Source organism: Dicentrarchus labrax, unplaced genomic scaffold, assembly GCF_905237075.1.
Source record: "Dicentrarchus labrax unplaced genomic scaffold, dlabrax2021, whole genome shotgun sequence".
Lineage (NCBI taxonomy): Eukaryota > Metazoa > Chordata > Actinopteri > Moronidae > Dicentrarchus > Dicentrarchus labrax.
In genome coordinates, this window is record NW_026136724.1 from 11,854,696 (window position 1) to 11,879,354 (window position 24,659).

At 39.8% G+C, this 24,659-nt stretch overlaps 1 protein-coding gene across 5 annotated transcripts in view; it reads left to right on the top strand.

The window, feature by feature from the left end:
- The window catches only part of grm8a (glutamate receptor, metabotropic 8a), a 444,440-nt gene extending 420,682 nt beyond the window's left edge, over positions 1-23,758 (top strand). For 3 of the 5 annotated variants that reach the window (XM_051393028.1, XM_051393027.1, XM_051393029.1), the window contains exon 15: positions 23,415-23,758. In XM_051393028.1, the coding sequence (XP_051248988.1) occupies positions 23,415-23,563 (149 nt within the window). In that variant the 3' untranslated portion in view covers positions 23,564-23,758. The remainder of the gene's footprint in view (positions 1-23,414) is intronic. The other 2 variants (XR_007882612.1, XM_051393030.1) reach the window with 2 other exon arrangements.
- The last annotated feature ends 901 nt before the right edge of the window (positions 23,759-24,659 follow it).

The window sequence follows — 24,659 nt, forward strand, 5'->3', positions numbered from 1 at the left end:
TGTGTGCTAGAAGAAAACTCACCACTGGCATTATTTTGCACTGCTTTACTTTGAACTGAACCTGGCCGTATCTAGACTTCATTCAACAAAAAGAGTATGTAGGGGTTAAATATATTATTAACAGTGTGAAGCCAGATTTGTGCATAATTTACATTATGCCTCAAAGCAAGCATTAAGCTCTGTTGATTGCACTGCAGTCAAGCCAAAATTGAGTTAATTTCCATTCGTTGCAATATTGTGTATTCTAAGGACTTCCACTATGTCACCACTTTGCTTTCTGCTAATAGTTCTGTAGAAATGAGATGTGCCATCATGAAAGCAAATGTAGATTCAGAGGGCAGTGTTGTATCTTAGTGACACTTTACTTGCTTAGAGGCTTCAAGACACTGGCTGACTCACTCATTCCACAAGGGACTGACTGAGCAAACAGGTTTTTTTTTTTTTTTTTTTTTTTTTTTTCGATTCTCCCTGTCTTCCGGGAAAACTAACCCAAAGTGAGCTACAGAGCCTCCAGATCCTCCATCGCCATCATTTAGTTTCCCATCATTCTGAAAAGCCAACACATGTAAATACAAACTACACATCTATGACGCAGGAAACTAAAAACACCAGATGCAGTTGCCTGTGGTCTTATGCGAGGGCACACACATTTACATCACATCTTTGCAAAATACCTGCCCACATATGCTTAAAGAAAATACTGCAAACACACACTTAAATACCCACATCTCAGCCACACGTCATACAAACAACATCTTTCTGTTCATCCACAGCTTGCCTTCTGTATATAGCGAACAAGGACACATGTTTTCCCCTGAGGGTTTGGATCTCATATTATCGTGTTCACTCAGCTCCAGCACTCTTCATAAAAGACTCCAGTTTTCTTCCACATGTCACAGTACATGTTCAAGGTGCAATGTGCCTTCCCTTGTAAATACATGAAGTGTACAGTACCTCTGTACAGTATGCATGTTTCTGTGTTTTAGTGCTTTCCTCTGTTATGTGTATGAATGTGAGCCATGACTGCTTAGTGTTGTATCTGCTGTGTGAATGTTGTCTCTCTTCAATCAGCATACAGAATAATACATCTTTACACATGTCAGTTGTTACCATTAACACAAACTGGTGGTCTCATTGGTAAAAGTAAAAAAAAAAAAGTGTTTGTTTGACCCCCTCAGTGCCCCCTCCATATGTGGACTTTGTTGCTCTTTATACTACGTCACCTCACAGAAGTTAATGGGAAGGATCGGTGTATCACCTGCACACAAAATTGGGCTGGGCCGCCAATGTGCCAGAAGAAAGAAAAGGTTAATTTTGGATGTTCGTTCATTCTTAGTCATTTACGTAATTTATATGAGCTGAGAAGGTATCAGAATCAGAATCACTTCTATTGGCTGGGTATGCATACACATACAAGGAATTTGAAAGTGGTTTCAAGTTGCTCTCAATGTATGTACACAGAAATAGGCATACATGTAGAGATACAGTAGAGTATATCCCTTTCAGTGTTATGTAGAGCAGACATTTACTTCATGAATATGTCATAGGTCATTACTTTAAGACTGGAGGAAAGTGTTGAAATGAATGAATATATCCTGGATATTGTAATTTGAGCCAAATTGTTCATTTTCTCTGGAATTATATATTTAAAGTTTGTGCTGAAGAGAAAAAGGGAGTGTAGGACTTAAAAGAAGAAGTAGAAGAATAACCAGCTGGGAGTGTAAAAAAGGAGGAATAAAGTAAGAGAAAGGCAATTAAGGAAGACAGAGGAAATGTGAGAAGACATGTGGTAGTAGTGTTGTAGTCTTGGAGTGTTCTAACTTTGTCTTTCTGCTGGCTGGTGCTAAAAAGGTAGCAGGTTGAAAAGGCATTTTATTGGTCATATTTTCTCCTCTGCCGGTTACAGCTCTTGTTCAATACTGCCAGTAGTGCCTGCTCCTTACTCTGTTTTGAACAAATTGGTCACATTGTAGTCATGCCACTGTATGTTGTCTTACACCTTGATTTATTATGTATAACCAAGAATGTAAGAATCAGAGACTTTGTAGAGAAATGCGGATAAGTGAAGTAACCACTAGCCAAACAGAACATAGAAAGTATGGTGATGATAAAGGCTAGGCAACTCAAACTGTATTTGTAAACAGTTGTAAACTGTATGCCAGAGAGAAATAAATGGGAGAAAGCGCTGGCACTTTCCCAGTTACCTGACCTCCCTTTTTGTATTTTGCCGTCGCTTCCTGTGTGCAGGAGTTTTTGTGTGAATATCAGCCCTACAGCAGAGTGCCTTTATCGTGGAGCACCTGTAACACCTAGATAGTGGCAGCAAGAGATTCCTCTGAGGCTGCGTGCTGCCAAAATAAATCATGTGCATGGGAAACATGGTACATTGGTGTGTGCGATACGGTGGTAAATGTGTGCACGTGGGATGACGGGGGGGGGGTGACTTTGTGATATTTACAGTCCATTATCAAGGAAGAAGAGTGAATTGACAGAATGCACAAACACATGCATACATGAACAAATACATGGATGAGAACCAAAGATGTGAGATTGCAGTAGATGATAGGAAAAACACCTTTAGCAAAAAGCTGGACTTGGCGTCCTGAGAGACAAATATTACTGGATACTATATTATCCTCATTATCTGGAAAATTGAATAGAACTGGGCAGAGAAACCAAGCCGTTGTGGCATGTTTGTGTTTTTCCAAGTGTAAATACTTTTTATTTTTGTCCAGTATGTGGGTAAATGTGCACTGAAACCATGAATTCATCATGAACACATGATTTGTGTAGTATGTACATTATTTTAGCTGAAGACGCAAAGATGGGAGCATTGGAATAGAGCCCACAATAGATTTTCCTGATTATTCTCCAAAAAGAGTAAAATTAGCCCAAAACACAGAGAAACAGGGATCTTGAGACAGTGAAAGAGAAGAAGACGGGCTAAAAATGGATATCATAGAAAGTGAGAAATATGGAGAAAGAGAGAGAGAGAGAGAGAGAGAGAGAGAGAGAGAGAGAGAGAGAGAGAGAGAAAGAATCGAGGATATGCAGTCAAAATACCAAACCACGTCTCTCAAGTACAGAGAGAAACAGGAAAGACACATTGACACAGGGTGTGTGTTAAAGGAGAGAAAACAAAACTGCACTTTTTAAATCTTAACACATAATCCCTTGCTCACATCTTCCCCTCTCTCTCTCTCTCACACACACACACACACACACACACAATGTTCCCATTTTGACATGACTGCCAAAGGCAGGCAGGGGATGTCTTCGTTACATAATCCAATGTCTCAGTTGCATAAACACACTGCTTTTAGATATAAGTGTGCTTTTGTCTGTAAATTCGATCATCTGATGGTGCTCCAGCTCACCGTTCACGACTACTGATTTTAAACACCAGCGGAGTGTGCCGCAACTGAAGTCCCACAGCACCATCTGTTGGCTGTAACAGGCAACAACAACAGCCGACTGCAGCAGCAGTGCAGAGCTGTGCACCAAGAGGACAAATGTAAGAAACTCCTCTCTGTTGAGTGGCACTAAACCCACTTCTATCCTGTCTCCCTCCCACTCATTTGCATAATCTCTTTAGATTAGCTAAATAGGTTTATATACATTATGAGTCTGTGTACTGTAGGCTATATACTGGTGAAATTTATATTCTGCAGCCTCCTTTGAGCTATATGACATCTCAAGCAATGTGACTTTAAGTATAGGAAGCAAACATTTTAATCTCTAGTTTTGAAAATGTGGTTATGGGGTAGCTACTAGATAATTCTCTTGTTTTTTTAAATGTAACACACATGATTTTTTTTACTCAAGCACCAGGTTTTGAAATGGCATAATGACCCTGAGGTGATCCTTTGCAGCTTAACTTAACAACATCAGATGAACTGTACATATATACTATACATTTAACAGAACAGACAGAACTATTATTTTAGTTACTAATCAATCACTGGATACAATTTGAGAGGTAGACATCAACTAATACTTTTGTCAGGCACGTACAACAGCCACTTCTTGCTTGTTTTGGTGCCTCTTGCCTTCAGTCTGGTCCTCAGCAAATGAAGGGATGGCCAATCGAGGCACTAAAGGTCGACTATCACTAAGATTTAATCCATTTCCTTTGGTTCTGTGAACTTGTGAACAGCCTCAAGTTTAAGCTGAAAGTTGCCACGGACCTTTGAAATCCAGTGTGCCAGACTACAGTGTCAACACACAAAATGTGTTACTGTCTAAATACCTGCAGATTGCACAGTTATTCTCAACTTTAGTTTAGGTTGTTAATATTGACTGCAGTAATCTAAAAGTGACCACATTTTCTTTAAATCTGCATTCAATATAATTCTGTCAATATAAAACTTCTGTCTTGCTGAGTCTTTTATTCTCCCTCTCCATCTCACTGTCACCTCTCTCTTTTATGACACAGTGTCCGCATCTCCTGATCCATCTCACTCTCTCTCTCAGCTCCAATCTCCCAAACCCCAACTCCATTCCGGTTGTCTCATTTCCTGTTTGTTGCTCCCCCAGTCTCTTCCTCTAATCTTCATCCTTGCATCATTTATCTCTCCGTCTCATTCCCTGCTCCCAGAGGCACTGACAGCATGAAGGATTTATCAGGGGACAGAACAGGCTGTCTGCGAGGATGTGCATGGCCAGCAACAAAAACTGTCACGAGTGAACACGCATACGTACATGAAACAGGAGCATGGTCATGAATCTTATGCACACAACTAATGATTCCAAAGATATCTCACTGTTGAGGTCGAAAGGAACCAAGCACATTTAGGAAAGTACTGCTGAGTGACAATGAGGACAATTTAACACATATATATTGTGGCTATTTCAACCCTTTCTATAACATTCTCTGCAAATCCAGAAGTCTGACTTCTACTGCTAATGTATTAGTTAGCACTGTACCTGCAAATGTACAAAGAGAGCATCAATAGACAGTTACAACGAGAACAGCTGCATCTGCAGTACTTTTTTCAGTAACAAGTAGTGTAGGGGATGACAGTTACTAATTGTAAAACTCCATTACTTTGACATTTTGTCAGCTTGTTTGCAATCTAACCGGGACTTAGATGGCTAATACCAGTTTGGCTGTAGGGGCTTGAGGTGGGGGACCTCTATAAAAACAGGAGAAATGTGACTCCCAGCAATTCCAAAGTAATCCTATTGACATGTTGTGAGTTCTTCATGTTGTGAGAACTTTAGCCACAGATAAGCCTACGCTGAAGATTCACCTAGTTTTGTTTAGAGCTGGAGGTGTGTGAAGCGCGTAGCTGAGGTGTGGACTTGTGGAGAGCTGTGTGCAGTCACCGAGGCTAAGCTAGCTGCTGGATGTTCAGTAAATCCCTCCAAATTGTAGGGCTGCCTGCTTGTTAGACCACAGGATTTGGAGTTGCTTAAAGGCATCTTTAACAAAGCTGGGCTGAGTAAAAAAAAAAAAAGTGGGCCTAATGTGTAATGAGCAATTCATTACAGTTTTTTTTTATAATTTGCCCAACAACACTGAGGGCAAACAAGAGGTTATAAGGGTTACAGTATGAGGTTTTGTTTGAGGTATTCATTTACATGTGCTTCACTTTGTCTGTGAAGTTGTGTGTAAGGCTCAAGAGACAAAAGAAAGTAGGAAAACAGACAGAAAATGAAATAAATGAACTCTAGGTTGTACGTTATCTGCAACATCTCAGCTTTTTGACTTCCCTCTCTGCTGCAGTCCACGACAAAATCTGACACACAGTCCTTGGTAAAACAGCACATCTGAGCTGGGATTTGAGTCGGCTCCTTTTGTAATTCTTTATTAAGGTATATACCTTTTTGACATGCCATTGTAAGGTAAACACAGATGTTACCTTGTCACTGAGGGGGAGAGGACCTGTAATGGGCCCTTATTTCACCACAGTGGACAGTGCCATGGATTTATCATTAAACAGCAACCTGCTGACATTTAAGCATAGAATAGCTCTGATAATCGGCTATTTCAGCACCATGGTCAGTCAGATAAAGGATAAAAAAGTACGATCGACTAAACAAGCCGGCATTCAACATTTGACATTCAGTGATGCTGGATGCTCATTAGTGCTGCACAATTAATTGCAATATTATTAAAATTGCAATATGGCTGAGTGAATTATCCAAATCTCAAGAGGCTGCCATTTTTTGATAAAGTGAAAATGTGTAAGAAAACAGCATTATCATGAAGTACTGTAGTGCTGGAGAGATTCTATGGCCAACAAATCTTGTTCTCCAGATGTAAGAAAACATGTTTGTTTGCTACGGAACCAAACAAATGTCACATTAGCATGATTTCAATAGTTTTTTTTTTACAGAGAAAATTAAAATTGTGATTGCAAACACGATCATTCCCACTAATCATATCGCAGTATCTGTCGAAATAATTGCAACATGCTTTTATTTTTATTACCGTATCAACCATATATTACCATATATGCACCCCTAATGCCCGCAGCCATATAGCCTTCACCATCAAGCCACGTAATCAGCCCTGCACATGGGCGGCCAACACAAGAAGCAACCAAGGCCAGCTGTGGGTACCTTACTGTTTCATGTCAAAATGACTGCTGTGAAAAAGGTCTATTGCTGTTTTTATTTGAATACAGAATTTGACTACTTTTTTTTCCCTCTGCTGCTCACAGTTGGATGCACAAATTCAATTTTCAATTCAAAGTTTTGTTTTCAGTTTTCAATCTTTTGTCTCCAGTTCTTCCCACTTAAGAGCTTGGAGACACACACACCAAACGCAAACACACACACTCACAATATTCCCACAGAACTGCGCTTTCGACATTTTGATTGATAGCATCGATCGATCAAAGAGTCATGAAACATTTTTCTGCTGCCAAGTTTGGTTAAAAAAAAAGGCAAATCTGTAGATGAGTCTCCTGCAAGGTACACACACACACACACACACACACACACACACATACTCAGCCACACAGGATCATTGCAAAGAGAGTGACTCATTCCCTCACTGGTCAGCTACTGTATGAGCACGGTAATGTGCTGAAACTATTGATCCAACAAAAGGACCTGACAACCCCAGCTGGTCTGAAACAAAAAGAAATCAATGGTTATTTTACCCACCGGACCACACACAAGAGCATTCATTCAGACACCCACATTTTTCACATTAACAATACAGAACCTTTTCCCACCTGCTGCGCTTCACACATACAGTATGCATACATGCTCTACCTGATGAACAGAGTCTCAAATTGATGGATACGTTTATATTTATGCCTCACGATGTGGTTTAGAAAGAAAAATATCGACCTTTAGTAGATGAAAATTATTATTTAAGTCATCTTTGGGGTTTCAAGATACACACAAAAGTCCTGGGAGAACTACTTTAGAGGATTTAGGAGTTTATTCAATCCATCATGTAGCATTTAAAAGCTTATCTGCCTCTGTACATACGTATATACTTCTCCTCCTCTTCCTTTGCAGTTACATGACAGTTTTGTTTTCTCCCTCCCAGTTTTAACAGAATTGTTTCATGTGTGTTCTGAATTAAATCAAAATATAGTGTCCTCTTCACATTTCTCCCCCTCGCAATTGTAAACACAGACAGTTAATCACTCCTTGAGTTTTAACATTTATTTCAGTTTGCCATTTTTTCTTTTTCCATCACACATTCTGACGTTATTGCATTCTTGTTTTATGCTCTTCTACAGAATATGTGTTATCTTTTGAATAGACTGACAGTATATCAGTCCAGTTATTTCTTTCCTCTTCTCTGGTGTCTTATTTTTTCTTCATAATATTCTCTCTCTGTCCTATTTTTGTCTCTGCCACAGCCTTTCTTTTCTCAAGATTATGAGATTATGTGACAATCCACACCACAACACGCATATTGTGTACGCATGCAGACAGCAGTGTCAAAATTGTCTGCTCATACATGCACTGTACTGTGGAATCCACTGATAGAGAACTGACTTGATGTTTGACAAATGCAGAGACACATTATAATAATCATAATGTCTACGGATACACATATGCCCACGGGAATGTATTATAAGAATTAGCACACATACAGTACACATGCAGTTATGCACAAGCAAACACACACACAGAAACACTTAAGGGATGGATGCAGCCTGATAATTGGCAACAGGTTTCTATGGACTTACTTTATCTATAAGTGTATTGAATTTCTCTCCTTCCCTTATTAAGACAGGGGATTGAAACCAGCTCACATATCAAGGCTGACACAGACTCTCTGATTGTCTCTGTCACTTAATGAGAGCTTTACTTTCCCTTTCTCTTCGAATGATTTTTCACCTTCTGAGAGATGAGAAGAGGACCAAGCCTGAGACAGGTACTGAGAGAAACAAGATTATTAAAAATCTGCTTTCAACATTTTCATGACCTTACTGTTAGTGGAAGCACTTTTACATTACTCAAACGTGTTGCCACTTGAGGCAGAGTTAAATCTCTGAAGGTGCTTCACTCAACATATTACTGTAAAGAGTGTCCCTTTAGATTCATCATATGGATAATAAGAGTTGTTTCCAGCTCAGAAGTTGAGAATTAGGTTCCATTTTAATAAAAAGTTTTGAATTTTTGGGATCCAATTATTACTTAAAATGACCTCCTGTGGACTCTGCATAGCTCTTGTAAAAATCAATTATGTGCAGTTTTTGAAACTGAGTTAAGAACTGGAAAGGTTTTCTTTTGAAATACATATGGCAGCGATGTTTCAGGAAACACTTGTTCAAATAAATTTTTTATTGATCTCTTTATATTTTTTCTTTTTCTTTATATAGTCATTAAAACAGTTACACAATCCATTGCCCCACCCCTTCACCACAACACACATACACGTTCAGCATCCTCTCAGATTGTCATTAATACCTCTCTGGACTCAAAAATTTAATCCAGTCAGCTAGGCGTGTGTGTGTGTGAGAGAGAGAGTGTGTGTATTTGTGTATGCATGGCCCACAGCCACTAATAATCTTTCTTGTTCTTCAAATGTCATATGGTCAGGAGACTGCAACGTGATAGGGCAACACCTTCCTTTCGTCCTTGTCTCTCACACACACACACACACACACACACACACTCAATTCTAGAGACACATTAGACTTTGAAAATCAATATTGAAAAGACTCCGCGGCATAACACAGATTATTTTGTTGGAGGTAATTACTTATCAGATGAATAACATCTCCCTCATGATGCTAATGTCAACACCTCTAACCTCAAAAATGATGTAATCTGTCCTTCATTAATATGCACTGAAAAATTGTAAATGGAGGCAAAACAGGCTTCATGTCCATGTAAAGTGAGCTTATCAGTAACTTGGTGTAGAGACATAAAATATGATTAAGTCCTGACAATAATTACACCAAATGTATACCTTAAAACTTAAATGAATAGTTCATCATTTTTGGAAATACTAATTTGTTTTCTTGCCAAGAGTTAGTTGAAACTATTTATACCACTTTTATGTCTGTAAGTGAAATATGCATCAAACAGCGACAGAAGGTCTTTGTGTTGGGCTAAGCTAACTGGCAGCTAGTGATATCGATCTTCTCATTCAACTCTAATCAGGAACGTAAATAAACATAATTCCAAAAACTCTTCCTTTGACTTTGTCTAGCTTAACATCCCAACACATTAATTTCTAAACTCATCAATAGACATTTAGCCAACTCTAATATCTAAATGTAAAACCCATAACTGAAAACCAAAACATAAAATATTTTATCCAAGGTTTTCTGTCGTAGTGTTTGCAGGAGCACATGACACACACACACACACACACACACACACACACACACACACCGATCCAAAGTGTCGCACACATACAGGCAGGGTTGCGCAAGCTAAAAGTGAAGCATTCAGGAGGCCTGCTGCTGGCATGCATGGTCAAACTCCAGCCTCGCCACATGGGAGACTAATAGCTATAAGCAGTAATTACCAGTGGACAATATACTGCCAATCAGCCCCCCCCCCAGCACAGCACAGATATGGAGAAACTGCATTTTGTAGTCAAACTTTTGAAAACCACTGAAATGGAAATATGTGCTTTCCGATACACACACCGATGTGTATAGAATGGCACATCCGTTTAGCACCGCATAATTACCACTTAGAATTAAATAGCCTTTGGCAGGCACACAACCATGCTGGGAATGAGGTTAATACAACCAATCACATTGAACCCAACACCACTCACGCCATCTCATTGAGCCACTGACACAAATAGTATTGATTTTTGAAGTGTGTGACACACACCGTCTGCCATTACAATTATGATACCCCTGTACTATATTTCTGTAAACCCTGTAATAACAGTATAATGGAGAAATTGCCATAAGCTGATTACTCCTGGGATTTATTTGTGTTCTGTACACACACACACACACACACACACACACACAAATGCACACAAATCCGCAATGCAAACGTGTTTAATTCAGTCAGTGATATCAGTATCAACAACTGTCATATCTACGTGATGAGCCATTACTAGAGGACACAAATGCCACACACAAAGACCGCTGCATGTCATTTCATAATGACTCCTCCTTTTTCAGGTAAGAGGCAGAGCTACAGAGAGAAAGAGAGAGAGAGGCGCATTGAGTGTGATGACTACTTAAACCCAATTTGCATATACATCAAGCTCACATGCAGACATACTCTCAGGAGGATTTGAGTCAGTAACACCGCTGGCAACATTTTCCCGCCCTCACATCTATTGTGGAGCCTTTGTAAAGAATGACAAATGGTAATGTGTGATAAAGGTAATATGCTCATTTCAGTGACATTGCACCATTGTCTCTGTGGCAGGCAGGGTTAAATGTTGGATGACACACGCCTCTAATGCGCCTAAAGGCAGCAAAGACCTGAACTAGCACTACCCCACTTATCCCTAAATGCCCTACCACGAATCTGACCTTTTAGAAAACCATTTCACAAGCTGTAGCAGATGTTACGAGCCGCTCTCACATTTTCTCAATGTCTTGTCCGTATCATCTTGTTTCTCACTCCAGTGCCCCTCCTGTTTCATGTCTTTATCGTCACCTGTATCCCCTTTGTTGTTTCTGACTCAGATTTTTCTCACTCACGCCTTTATTTTTTAATTTCATTCCTCTCATGTCACGTCCCCTTCACCTCATTCTTTTACTTTTTCCTCGACTTCTTATTTTTTGCAGTCCCACCGTTCTGTCTTTCATTCTAGCGCCTCAAGCACCTCTATTCATTCCGCTGACATTCGATTGTCAGATGAGGACTTGTTCAAAATGGCCCAATTTGACCTTATTTTGGTGTGAGGAGAAAATTGCTTACTCTGTTACCCTCCTCTTTCTCTCTCCTTCGTTATTTTAACTTATCTAAGTCTCCAACAACCCTCTCTCTCTCTCTCTCTCTCTCTCTCTCTCTCTGTATATTCTGAAATTTCATAGTCAAGAGGTATGCATTAGCCTGTCAATCCACCACATGTGCAAAGCAGTAATGTATATCTCCACACCTGTTTTTGCACTTCAATTCCAGCAGCAAATAAAATACCTAAAACCTGCAGTACACTTGTGATGCATGTAGCCTGCATTATGTTTTCCCTGCAGGAAGGGTACCGTAAAGGGCACTTGATCATCTTTTATCATGTTTTTATACCATCGGGGCACACAAGCGGGCAGTTTTGTAGCGTTGATAGGAAAAACTTTAAGATAACCACTTCCACTGTGTCGATTGAAAATGATGCCAACAGGATGGATTAGTCATTGCTGAGGGGTTTGGGTGGGGGTAATGTGTAGAATAATCCCAGGAAACATACAGTATGTTCTTGAACTGTTTAATGCAAGGCTCAGGTCAACATTACAACAGGTGCTCAGTCTGGCTACATCTACTGTGAACTGTCAACATCATGCAGGGAAATCGTGAGTTAGAAGCAAGGTTCTGCTGTCAAATCCGTACCATAATGACTGACTGCTACACAGCATTGCACATGCTAAACTTATATGGTAATTTGTGGTAATGCTTTGGTCTCAACAAAAGCCTTTATATATGTTTCACCTTGCACTCACACAGTAATACTCTACTACATGTACTTTACACTGCCTCTTCTTGCTCTTTGCTCCTTCTGTTTTTTTTTTTTATCTCAGTCAGACCTCATGAAACCACGTGCCCCTTTGTTTCCCCTTCATTGCTGTTTTTCCATGTTGCTCTTTCTTTTGCTCGACGCCTAAACTGACCTTCGATCCATTTCAGGCATTTTGTTCTGCTAAAGCTACAAGGCTTCCACCTCTTCCTCCTTCTCCCTTTTTTTGCTTTTTCATCTCCTGGCCCTCAAATCTAACCTCTGCAATATATGAAATGTATGTTAACATTCTGTGGCCATGAAAGCTCTTTACTGCTATCCACCCTCCTCCTCCGTCTCTTTTGCTCTCTTTTGAAGATGCTCTTTTCATATTCAGGCCTGCAAACCTAACCTCTACTCCATTGAATGTATACATGTTCACAATTTCTCATAATGAAAGAAGTACATTTCTGACTTCCCTTTCCTCTCTCCCATCCTTTCCCTCCCTACCTACTACTCTCAGTTTTTTTCTGTCCATCTCATGCTGCGTTTCTTCATGTATACCTCAACCCCCCTCGTCTTCTTTCAGTGTTCTCTTTATATTTCCTGGCCTCAGAATCTGACCCCGGCATTTTCTGTCTGTCAAGGCTCCCCACCTCTGCACCTTTATTTCTACACTATTTATCTCAACAAAATAACTTCTCTGTGTAGAAAGACACATACACACAAAAGTGTTCTTTTTTCCTTCTGCCTTCCAACAGCCTCTGCAATGCAGTAACAGATGTTTCACAGAGGAGTGAAGGTTACCTACAGCTGCAGCATATTCATTTATTCAAACTATTGTGTGTGTGCCTGTGTGTGTGTGTGTGTGTGTGTGTGTGTGTGTGTGTGTGTGTGTGTGTGTGTGTGTGTGTGTGTGTGTGTGTTGGCTGGTTGGAATGGATATTAACAAAGTGCCTGGTGTCTTGTCTTGCTAAATATTTGAACAGCAGCAGAGCTTTTCCTCTATAATGTTTTTGGGGACAATTTAAATGTGACTTTTGTTTCACATTCTCTAAAACTACTCTATCTTCCTCCTGTATCTATTCTATAGTCTCCTTTAATGTGTGCCTTCATGATCGTTTTAGAATGCTAACAGCAGAATGCTCTGTGGATAGCAATGTGGGTCTGTCTGTCGGTATTAAAGCTGCAGTAGGAAACATTGATATAAATGACATGTGTGAAATAGTGATGCTTAGGATTTAACAGCCAACGCTCTTCGAGCCACCAACCCAAATTGTCGATATTTGGGTTTCATGGTTCCCAGACAATTTCTCTTGACTTTGGTGATCCCGATTTTTCCTAGTGCCACAAGGTTCACATTTGTAGTTTTGAGTGAAATGTCTCAACAATTACTGAAATGCATTTCTATGAAATTTGGTCAGTCATGTCCTCCTCAGGATGAAATTGTAATGTATCCTATGTATCTATGACCAAATTCCCTAAAGAATAATGACATTCCCATCAGCCCCAGCTGTACTGTACTTTAGCATCAGCATGTTAGCATGGTTAATGTCAAGTTAAATGTAGAATGCAAATCATATCTAGAATCATTGCAGTGGTAGACAAGGAAGTAAAAGGGAGTCTTAAGAGTCCAGAAATTCTGCTATTCTTTTATTTTCAAGGAGTCTTTCCAGAGTCTTGGTGCAGCTACTGAGAACGCCCTGTCTCCAAAAAGTTTTCAACAAGATCGTGGGATCGTTAACAGCCCTTGATCTGTAGATCTGAGGTTCCTTGCTGTACTGTATCAGGATAGAAGTTGCTAGTACAGCTTCGGGTGAAACCAAGCAGGGCTTTAAACACAAACAGAATAATCTTGTAAGGAATTTGGTACCGGACGGGGAGCCAGTGCAAAGATGCTAGTACAGGAGGAATATGTTCCCTTTCTTTACATTTGGACAGGAGTCTGGCCACAGCATTCTCTATTAGTTGTAAATGGTGAATAGAGGCATGGTTGATACCAAATAATAGAGAGTTGCAATAGAATATAAGAGCATGGGTGACTTTTTAAAAATCTTTAGGCGATAGGAAAGTCCTAATCTTAGATTCTGAGCTGGAAGAAACTAGATTTTCTGTCTAATTTCAGATTTTTGTCAAATATTATGCCATAGGGTTTGATGTGATTGTATAACAGTTTGAGTGGTGCTAGAGAAATTATCATCTAGACATTTAGCAGGGGTAGAAGGTCCAATCTGATAATTGGGTTTTATAGGGAGGTACAGCTGCGTATCATCTGCATAATGCTAAATAATTGTTGGCATGTTAATATTAGCATTTAGTTCAGCTCAGTATTAAGCACAATTGTGCCTTTAAAGCACAGCCTTATAGAGCAGCAGCATTGCTATAGACTCTTAGAAAATAAGTAGTTTGTACGAAGTGTTGTCATATCACAAACAGTTTTTAAAAACAAGAAAATGGTGTATGCAAATGAAAGGATGGGAATGCAGTACACTTGTGCAAAAGACAAGATGCACTGACAAGAAATAGCATCAATAGTATTTTCGAATAGCAGCTTTTTTAACACGTGCACAGTCGGGCAAATGACAAAATTTACGCATAGATTATAATTTATATCCTATCCTATCTAATTGACTGTGCATGTCCAACCCTTTCACACGTTGAAGTGTTTGTGTTCAGGTATACAGAAATATGATAGGGTAGATAGTGTGTGTGTGTGTGTGTGTGTGTGTGTGTGTGTGTGTGTGTGTGTGTGTGTCATAAGCAAGTTGACCACTCATTCATCACTCCACTGGCTCCTGTCAGTCCACTTATCCACAATAGGTCCACATGGCTTCCTTCCCGAAGCCACATGGCAACAAACCAATGCACATATATATATATCTCTCTCTCTCTGTGTCTCTTTCTCTCTCTTGCACACACACTCCTGGCCACAAGTCAACTGGAATTAACTGGAAGTGCTTACATTAGATTCAGGCCCCAATTTCCAAAATATAACCAAAAATGTGGGTTTGTCTTCCATCACTGAAGTATTCCAAGCAGTTTAAGCTACCATGTCCTCCAGCTGTGATTCAAGTTGAACCAGAAATTATTTGTATTTTGGTTAACATGTTTTTTTGTTTTCTTTTAATCGATGTCAAGCTCTGGAAGGATGCAGCTTCACCGGATGCCGATTTCCTCAGGCTTCAGCACAGATAGACCAGTGATCTGAGAGAGAGGGAGGGAGAGAGAGAGAGAGAGAGAGGCCAAACAGGACTGCAGCCAAAGCAAAGGGAGATAGACTGAGAGAGATAGAGGGAGATAATGATAGAAATTGGAGAGAGCCCATGGATACTGGAAAAAGGATGAAAAGAAAAGGGAAACAAGGGAAGCATAGATAGCAATAAAGATGAACAAAGACAAGAGGAAAGGGAGGAGAGTGTCAGAAGCAACGAGAGAGCTTGGCTAGCTGTTACAACTGTTCCAAGGCATTATCAGGCATACATGGACTGCTTTCAACCAGATCTCTTTCATCATGAACTGTTTACTGTCTACTTAACAAGGCTACAAACATGTGAACACCAGTAATCGCCCGAATCTCGATGCATAAATTGAAAAAAAGAGCTTTCTACTAGTTTGGCCTATTTTCAATGATCAGTTTGAAAAGTGATCTTGTGTCTTTCCAGTTAACTAAGGGACTAAGTGAATAGCTATAAGTAAATTACACATAAACATAAATCAAGCACAGTGTGATGTCTTAAGAGTGCAGCTTTGTACGTTTATACGTTTCTAGTTTCAAGTCACCTTAATTGGTACAGGTTTTTATTGAAGAATAATTTTATATTAAAACTATACTATATTCTATAATGGCATCTGACTGGAGAATTAGCGCTACCTACTGCTTATCTCAATAAACCAACTTATAATATCTGCATAACAGTAGAGGACGGAAAAGCACATAAATGCACATTTTAAAATTCAGTGAAAATTGTATCTACATCTGGATGGAAACCTGGCTATTGGCAGCCATACAAACTTAAACACCTTTTGACTAAATGGTCACAGGATTTCTAAGCCTCAGACATTAAAATTCAGGACAAGCACCTAGACTTATTCTAAAGTTCTCCTGTCTGCTGTTATCATACAGTGATCTGTAGCAGTTGTTTTTGCTTTAGGATATTGACACTTGTATCTCAGAAAACCTCCAATGGTTTAAACAATTTTCACGTTTTAAGAAAGACAAGACTTTTTGACAGAATAGATGTAAAACATAGACTTGTGGCAGACATTTCTTGGCAGACAGTGTGTAAAATAGTAGAAGCCAAAGCAGCCACAAAGCACTGCTAGGATCTGTTTATGGTAAAAAAAAAAAAAAGAAAAAATCCACACTGTTTTGTCTGTGAGTCTCTCAAGGCAACATCTCCTCCATTTCTCCAAGTTTGAAAACTGCCATAAAAGCATAAAATCTTCCGGAGAGACGTTGACAGGTCAGGGCCGTGTTTGTGTGAGTTAACAGCCTGCAACAAGCATTTTGTAGCAAATAATTGGGCTTTCACCAAGGGAATTTTGATGTCATTATATTCTTTGAATTCTTGTCATAGCCTGTTTGCTTGTATGTTTTTGTATATGCTTATAAAAGCAAGCTTTTGTGTGCAAACGTGTGTAGATCTGTGCATTTATGCTTTTAGGCTATGTGTGTGTCATCTTAAATTGCACTTAATATTTGTATGATGCATATAATCTCCTTTCTGTTGTGGATATGATGGTGCTTTTGCCTCTGAACAAGAATTAATAAAATGTTCGCTCATCACATCATATTTTTTATGCGTGTTAGGGGCTGGAAAGTTTTAGTATTTGGTATTTGGCAAAAATAAAGTTCACTGTTTGCCAACAAACTTCTGGCTAATAACATAAGGAACATAACGGTTACTAATACTACCAAATTTTAATTAAAAGAATAGATTACACTAAAGTGTAAACTAAAAGTGCTGCTTTGTTATTTTTACATAAAAATGGTCACATTACTATTCATACTCAAACTTCCGCACCCTCTACAACTGCATGAAGAATTTGTTTAAATGCTGAAGGAGTTTCTCTTTCCTACCAGACAATCTCCCCCTTTGCTGTCAATAGCTATACTGGGGAGATGTCAATGTAAATGGTTCATCATATTGGAAATAATACTGCTAGCATAAGCCACGTGTTGCACAGTCCCCATTTTATCCACCAGTTTACCATTACCATTGTCATAAGTAAGACTAAATCCGTAAAGCAGACCGAAACGATGCTGGCAGAGCCTCTGTCTTTTGCACTTGCCATTTCTAAGACTGACTGACTGCTTTTTTTGGAGAGACAGATAGCTCAAATAGTGGCATCGGCAGGTCGCAGTGGCATTTCCGGTTGCAGGTTGAGATGCCAACGATTTTTCCTGAAATGCCACGGCATCTTTCGCCGTTTATATGGCATTTCCAGTGGCAGGTTGAGATGCCAGGTTGAGATGTTTGTGTGGGTTACAACCGGTTCACCGTAAGATGCCACAGCATCTTTCGCCGTTTATGGGGTATAACGGTGGCAAACAAGGGCTGTGTCCGAAATCAACCACTCTACCCACTGAGCTAACCGGGCGCCCCTTTCACATTGCATTTTAAATTAAAAAAAACAGGCTGCAACCAATTTCTTTCCTCAGCACTGCAACATAACAGACTGTAATATAAATCAAATATTGTAATAATCAAAGAAACCCTGAAAAGAAATGCACAAATAGGGTCATAAAAATGCTACCAAGTCTAATACTGCCAAGTGTTAACATTTATAAACTATAAATGTCGGTATCTCACTAGCAGATGCTACAAACACCTGCAGTTGCAGTCGGATATCCTCTTTTCTCTACAGTACGACAGACTACTGTTTTGGTTGTATATGGTTTGCTAGTAGGCCTATATGAGTAGCCCTTGTTTGCCACCGTTATACCCCATAAACAGCGAAAGATGCTGTGGCATCTTACGGTGAACCGGTGGCAACCCACTATTTGAGCTAGCCCCTGCTGTTTTTTTGACGTCATTGCCTATTTCAAATAAACCGAACAAGCAGCTCAACCGGCATAGTTTTATGTAATGTCAGTATGTGTGGCCTTGTTTATGTGTCATTTTGGGATTGTCTGTAGTTTGAAAGACATTTACTGGATGTGCATGCTCCTGTCCATTTGTGTATATACACTTTCAATTACTTGCTTTCCCAATTCTGATGTGTTCATGTGTGTCTTGACTCCTACATTGTGCTCCGTCCTCTTTTGTCTGTTTCATGTCAAACAGAGACGTGATTTATGTCTTCCATGTGGCATTTTTTCCCCCCTCATTCCATTCAAACACTTGACATATTCAATCCATTCTTCAGGACTGTGCGTTGACGCGTTTGGCGCAGGCAAAAATTGCTTTCTTACTGTGTCGCTCAGAAGGGTTCTGTTGTGACAAATCTGACAGTCTGACTGAACCGCTGAGTGGTTTGCTGACTATTTGTCTGTCATTTGACTAGGTGACTGACTGATTTGTGGACATTTGAATGACTGGCTAGTTTTCAGAGTGGGTGACAGACTGATTGACTATCTGTTTTGTTGACAGAGTAGTTGACTGGATGTAAATCTGACTGACTATCTGTATATCTTAAGTAACTGCTTGGTTGACTAGCAGAGACACTGGTTACATAGTTATTTCTTAATAGGCTGACCAGCTGTCTGTCCCCCAATTGGTTTGAATGGAGACACTGTGGCCATGCAATTAGGTTGCTGACTTATTGTTTATTTGTCAGTTTGGTTGATCGTAGCGCAATGACTGAATTGTGAGGAGACATTAGTGACAGACCAATGCCAAGCCACAGAGGTCATGTTTGGGTCTTGTTGCATTTTGGAGGTGAGGAAATTTCTGTCATCCAGATAAAAGCAGGATTATCTATGTTCTTATTACAGTAATAGTTGACCTTCCGCGGCTGTGGCTCAGAGGAAGTGCGGATTCGATCCCTGGCTCCTGCCATCACATGTTGAAGTATCCTTGAGCAAGATACTGAACCCCGAATGTGAATGTGTATGAATGCATTAGTTTCTGTTCGATGGACTCGCTGAGTGAATGTGTGTGAAAAGGGTGAATGTGGCATGTACTGTAAAAGCGTTTTGAGTGGTCGGAAGACTAGAAAGGCGCTATACAAGTACAGGTCCATTTACCATTTACCTTCTATTCCTAGTCTGTGACTCCTCAACTGAAGCTTCCTGAAATTTTAAGGGCATTAGTAATTTATGTCTTGGTCAACTGCAGCTTACATTTGACATACGAGCAGCCAGTAAAACTGTTTCTGTAAGTGTAAAGTAGTGTTTTTAATTTAATTTTAATCATTATGGTGCATCAGTCAGATAAGACCCTGATAACTTGCCTTCGAGTAGTAAGTATTTATTAATAGCATCAAACCTACAATAATTGATTTTTTGGCTACTTGGGGGCAGCTGCATTACACTGAAATATCATCATCTTATAGTTGATAATCGGTTGATATGTTTACCTTGTTAGCAAACAGTCACCTATGTATACATATGCCAGATACAAAGCAACATTAGCATTCATTTAGAGTTGTGCTTTTAGCTCTGGTTTGGTCTCCACCAACTCCTGGGGGGGGGGAATATCGGACTATTTAGCTGCTAAATGATCCACTATGTTTACCAGCTGGTCACTGACTGTGTCCCGTTTGATTAAAACAGCTGCATGCTATGGCCCAAAATGGCACATCTGAGAACGTGACAGTGAACCAAAACAGTAAAATAGCACGCTAAAATGCTTCATAGTGTTGAGGAGAACTACTGTTGGGTGATAATTCTTTGTGTCACAACAAACGTTCCCTTTAACATAGGGACACATTAAAGTAGTCATGTGATCCATTGTTGATGTAAAAATATTGATTTAAGCAGCTTTAAATGTTAATGACTAAATACATACAACAACCAAAAAAATCTTTAGGTATTATTTTATAAGAATTTAACACTCAAAAACAAATGAAACTGCTTCATCTAGACTGGGTGTGGTTTGATCAGATATGAATTAAATGTTGCTAAATCTTGATTGGTGCACAGAAGTATGCAACATCAACTTTTTATAATTTAGCCCCCTTCAAACCAATGAGAAGAACACAGAGAAAAATTTTAATCTCTCATGTGAAACAACCAAACTTGTTCCAACGATGGTAGAAAAGAGTGCTCACATATCCCATCACTTGTAGTAAAGGTTTTAGGGCCTTTAAATGTGCATTGGAACTGCATCTTTTGTTTGTGGTATGTGTGTCTGCTCAGGTCAAAGCAGAGGCGGTGATACTTTCATTTAAGTCAACGAGAGATAGCAATCAACTTCATCATCTCCTCTCACCTCTGCAGTCAAAGTCAAGGTGCTCCCCCAGTGTCCCATCTCTTTATCCCTCCCCCCTATCTGCTCTCATCCCCCTCCTCTGCTTCTATCCTTAAAAGCCCAATCTTCCTGACTCTCTTTACAGTATTCCCTCCCGCCATCCCTTATTTATTTTTCTCTACACTCGGCCTTCTTTTAGCCCATTGTATCTTTTATTTACACATCAGTCTCTGCTCTTTCTCTTTTTTTATTCCTTTCCTCCTCACTCTCTTCCAATTCACAGACTGATTTTTTTGGCATTCATCTTCTGCCTTTTCTTCAACTCTCTTGCTCTCCTCCTCAGTCAGACTGTTGGTTTTAGCAGAGGAGTTGAAGAGGTAGAGAAGGTCACTGTAGAGATGACTGGCACTTGTATCAGTCTGGCATCTCCTCCCCTCCAGATTGGTTTCCTCCTGCCCTCCAGTCACATCGATGCATAATTCATCTCTCCCTTGCCCGTTGTCTTTAATTGTCGATTTTTGTTACCCTCTCTGCTTCTTTGTCTCGGCTTCTTTTTCTTCTCGCTATCTGCTTGTGGTCTCTCTCCATTACTGTTTTTGCTTTTTGTCTTCTTTTCTTTCTTTTCATGTTTTGCTCCCCCCATCTCTTTCTGTCTCTCTTGACTTCCTTTCTTCCATTTTTCATGTTCTGTTTTTCTCAATCTCCATGTCAAGTTTTTCTGTTGCAGATACATAACAAGTGAGGCTGAGATGTGAGTATGCAAAGCTGTTGGAAAGAGATGGTGTATGAAAGTTAAAATGTGTGTGTGTGTGTGTGTGTGTGTGTGTGTGTGTGTGTGTGTGTGTGTGTGTCTCCTAGTCCATTAGAATCTTTTCTCAAATGCCTACGCCTGTCTGCAGGATGTGTGTATTTGCATTCATGCCTGTCTCTGCACTAAGTCTGTGTAAATGTGTGGATGCATTAAGGGGTGCGTGCATATACAGTATATCTCAACAACAATTGGATGCATTGCTATTAAATTTAAATTAACTTTAATCTGTCCGACATTTGTTTTATTGCTCAATACCTGCAAAACTAAGGACATTCCCATCAGCCCCAGCCATATTTTGTGTTTAATGCAAATTTGCAAATATTAGCCAAGTCAAGTAAATTTTATTTGTACCGCAACCACAAATCCCAAAAGGTCTTTAAAATCTGTACAGCATACAGCACCCTCGCATTAGACAATCAACCGTAAGCAGTATACCTTCTAAACATCACCAAGTTAGCAAGCTGTTAGCTTGCTGATGTTAGCATTTGGCTCAAATGCTAACTACCCATGGATGTATTAAGAGAGTGCCACCAGTCAGTATTGCTGGCAAACTGCCCAAGTGGCCATTCCCAGTACTGCAATGGGAAAAAAAATCCCAGCGTACCAAAATGCATTTTCTTCACAGACCCCCATTATAAATGTTTAAAGAACACCTAAATGCCAGACAAGGTCAATTTGTAATATGGATTTTTAAACCATTGTGGTCCTAAATTTGTAAAACTTTCTCAGAGCCCAGAAAAGCTTTGCTGTGTGTCTCATCCCAATGTGAAGTCTATGGAGCAGGACTAAGTGGGCGGGGTTGGGGAGATAAATACTAATGTGTGCATGTGCAGTAGGCTGTACAATGTGGAAGAAAACCAGGAAGCACCAAAACTTTATTGGCTTATCAACTGGATGAGCAGTTTTAGTAATATGGCTGTAGACTTTTCTTCTTCTTTTCCTCTGTGAATGTGTGTGTGGTCTATTCCTAGATTTATTCCCTGTTGCAACATCATCATTACTCTCATCCACTGTTAGTGCCCTAATTTTAAGCTTGACTTTATTGCAACCTAATGTTTGGTTTTGTTATAAAAAATGACACAAGCACTTTCCCGTACGGTGCACTACACACTTTACACACACAGAGACTACACAACTAAGTGTTTCACCTCCCGAATTGCTCCTAACAAATGAGTGTAAATAAGGCCATTTAGGTGTAAGTGTGGTACTTTATCATTTTTCCACTGCAATAATTATTGGACTCTTGTTTCTTTGCTCATTTTCACTCAATGCAGAACCGGCTGGCTGGTTGAATTATGTATGTTTGTTTGTTGGTTTCATTACAGAAGCAGATGTCTCAGCTGGAATAATGGAGGATTTTAGAGTGTTATTATGTTGGTTTCTTTCCCTCATTCTCTCTGGTTGGAGAGATGATAAACGCTTTGGGGTCTTTCGGCTCAGTATGAATGAGATCTTCAGACACTGCTGCATATATTTGATTATAGTTCTCAAATCTACCAAGCAGTAGTGACGAGGTCAGGGACGGGTTTGTTGTTGCACTACTAATATGAATCCAGCCTCATTTCCGTGTTTCCATTCTCTATTTCTCTGTGTCATATCATCCCTTAGCTTTCAGCCATAATGTTGTTTCATTCAGAATTTAATATCTGAATTGTAGTCCTCATTTCTCTACAATAATACATAATTTAACAATGTGATGAAGGCTGAAACACAGATGAAACACAACTACTGTACATCATGCATCTCTGGATCACACACAGTTTCTCGTCAACCACAGACATTACAAGAGCAAACTGCTTTCACATAAAGAAATCATACAAACACTTCTACACTGCAGCAGAAATGAACACCAGTATGCACTTTATCAGTCTCTTTTAGTGAGCAGTGTTGGCAGCTACAAACTAACTGTCACAGTTGGTGCTGTGACACTTGGGGTTGTGTTCCTTGTTTTTTGTTTCTCCTGTGGTGTTCTGTGTGTGTGTGTTATGCCTGGCACTGAGCTGATCACCTGGTGGAGTTACACACCTGCTGGCAATCCTCATCAGCGCCTGGCCTTAAGATGTGGGGCCAGATTATTCCTTACCTTCTCATGGTTGAGTACTTCAGGCCAATTTAGTCTCTTGAGTATTTAGTTAGTCTTGTGTGAGTTTCTCTGTCTGAACCAGGACTAACGCTTTGTGTTTCTTCTCTTTTCAAGATTCCTGCACCCAGTGTGTTTTTGTGTTGCCTGGAGGATCTTTTTGGATTGCTGGTTGCCGTTGTCCAGGACTGCCTGCCCCTGCTCTCACCTCGCCCTTTTCCACGCAGCTCAACTTGTTACTCAGTTCTTGGTCAATAAACTCTTGACCTTAACCCGCCTTGAGTGTTCTGTATCCGCACCCCGGTCCACAGTCCTACCAGACCTAACAATAACACTTTCTAATAATTTAATTTACACAATAGTTTGCTTCCCCTGTGGGGATTTCTTCCACTTCTGTCCAACTGATGCAATGAGGCATTGGTGACCTTTTAAACCCTGCTCTTACTCCTTCAAACCTTGTAAAACTGTAATTGTATTTTTGTCATTCAGACCCAGGCTATGGGGAAATTTGTATTCTGAAGTACAAATAAATGGTAAATACACTGAATGTATAAAATCTGCCTAATATTGAGTTGCAGCCCTGCTCAGCTCCTTCTTTAACTTGTCTGTCACCATCTGCACTTTGGTAATACTGTTTCACTTCCTTCTCTACGTTGCCTCAAGGCTTAAAAGACCTTCTTCAACCCAAATCCTTGATCATTATAATTCCCCTCAGGTCCAGCTGTTGAAGCGCCAAAATGTGTTTGAATTTTGCGTTGTGCTCAATAATGTAAGAAGGCATGTAAAACATATGCTTAAAAAATCCTCTAATAGGTAACAGTTTGCCTTAAGCGGTGCCATTGCGGATACCCCATTTAAGTGTAATATCTTATTTCTGGGAGATACACAAAAAAGATGCACTTTTACTTTGAAAATAAAAGCCAATTATACCCTTAACTTGACCCAAATGATGTTTTATGGAAGAAAAATCTTGCTTTGTTAATCATTACAACAACAAGCAGTTCCTCCTCACAACAGATGAAAAGGTCTTTGATACTCCCAGATCCTAGAACCAGCTGCATTTTTTGAAAAGGAGTTTTTTTCACGTCTGACTCACATCTCAGTTTGAACAAATTCTTGAAGAATACAATATCTAAATTTCTGCCAGTGGTCACATTTTCCTCTCCTCACAGCTGGTCATGTTCCCATTCCAACACTTGCCGCTTGTCATGTTGATAAGTGTCTACTTTGAAATGACATCTAGCCTGAGGTGAAAGTAATCCTCACAGACATCACAGATGTTAAAGAGGCCGACAATCAACCTAGCTTATGGGAAATAGAAAGAGTTCAACGTGAGTTTCAAAAGGGTTTTCCTGATGTATT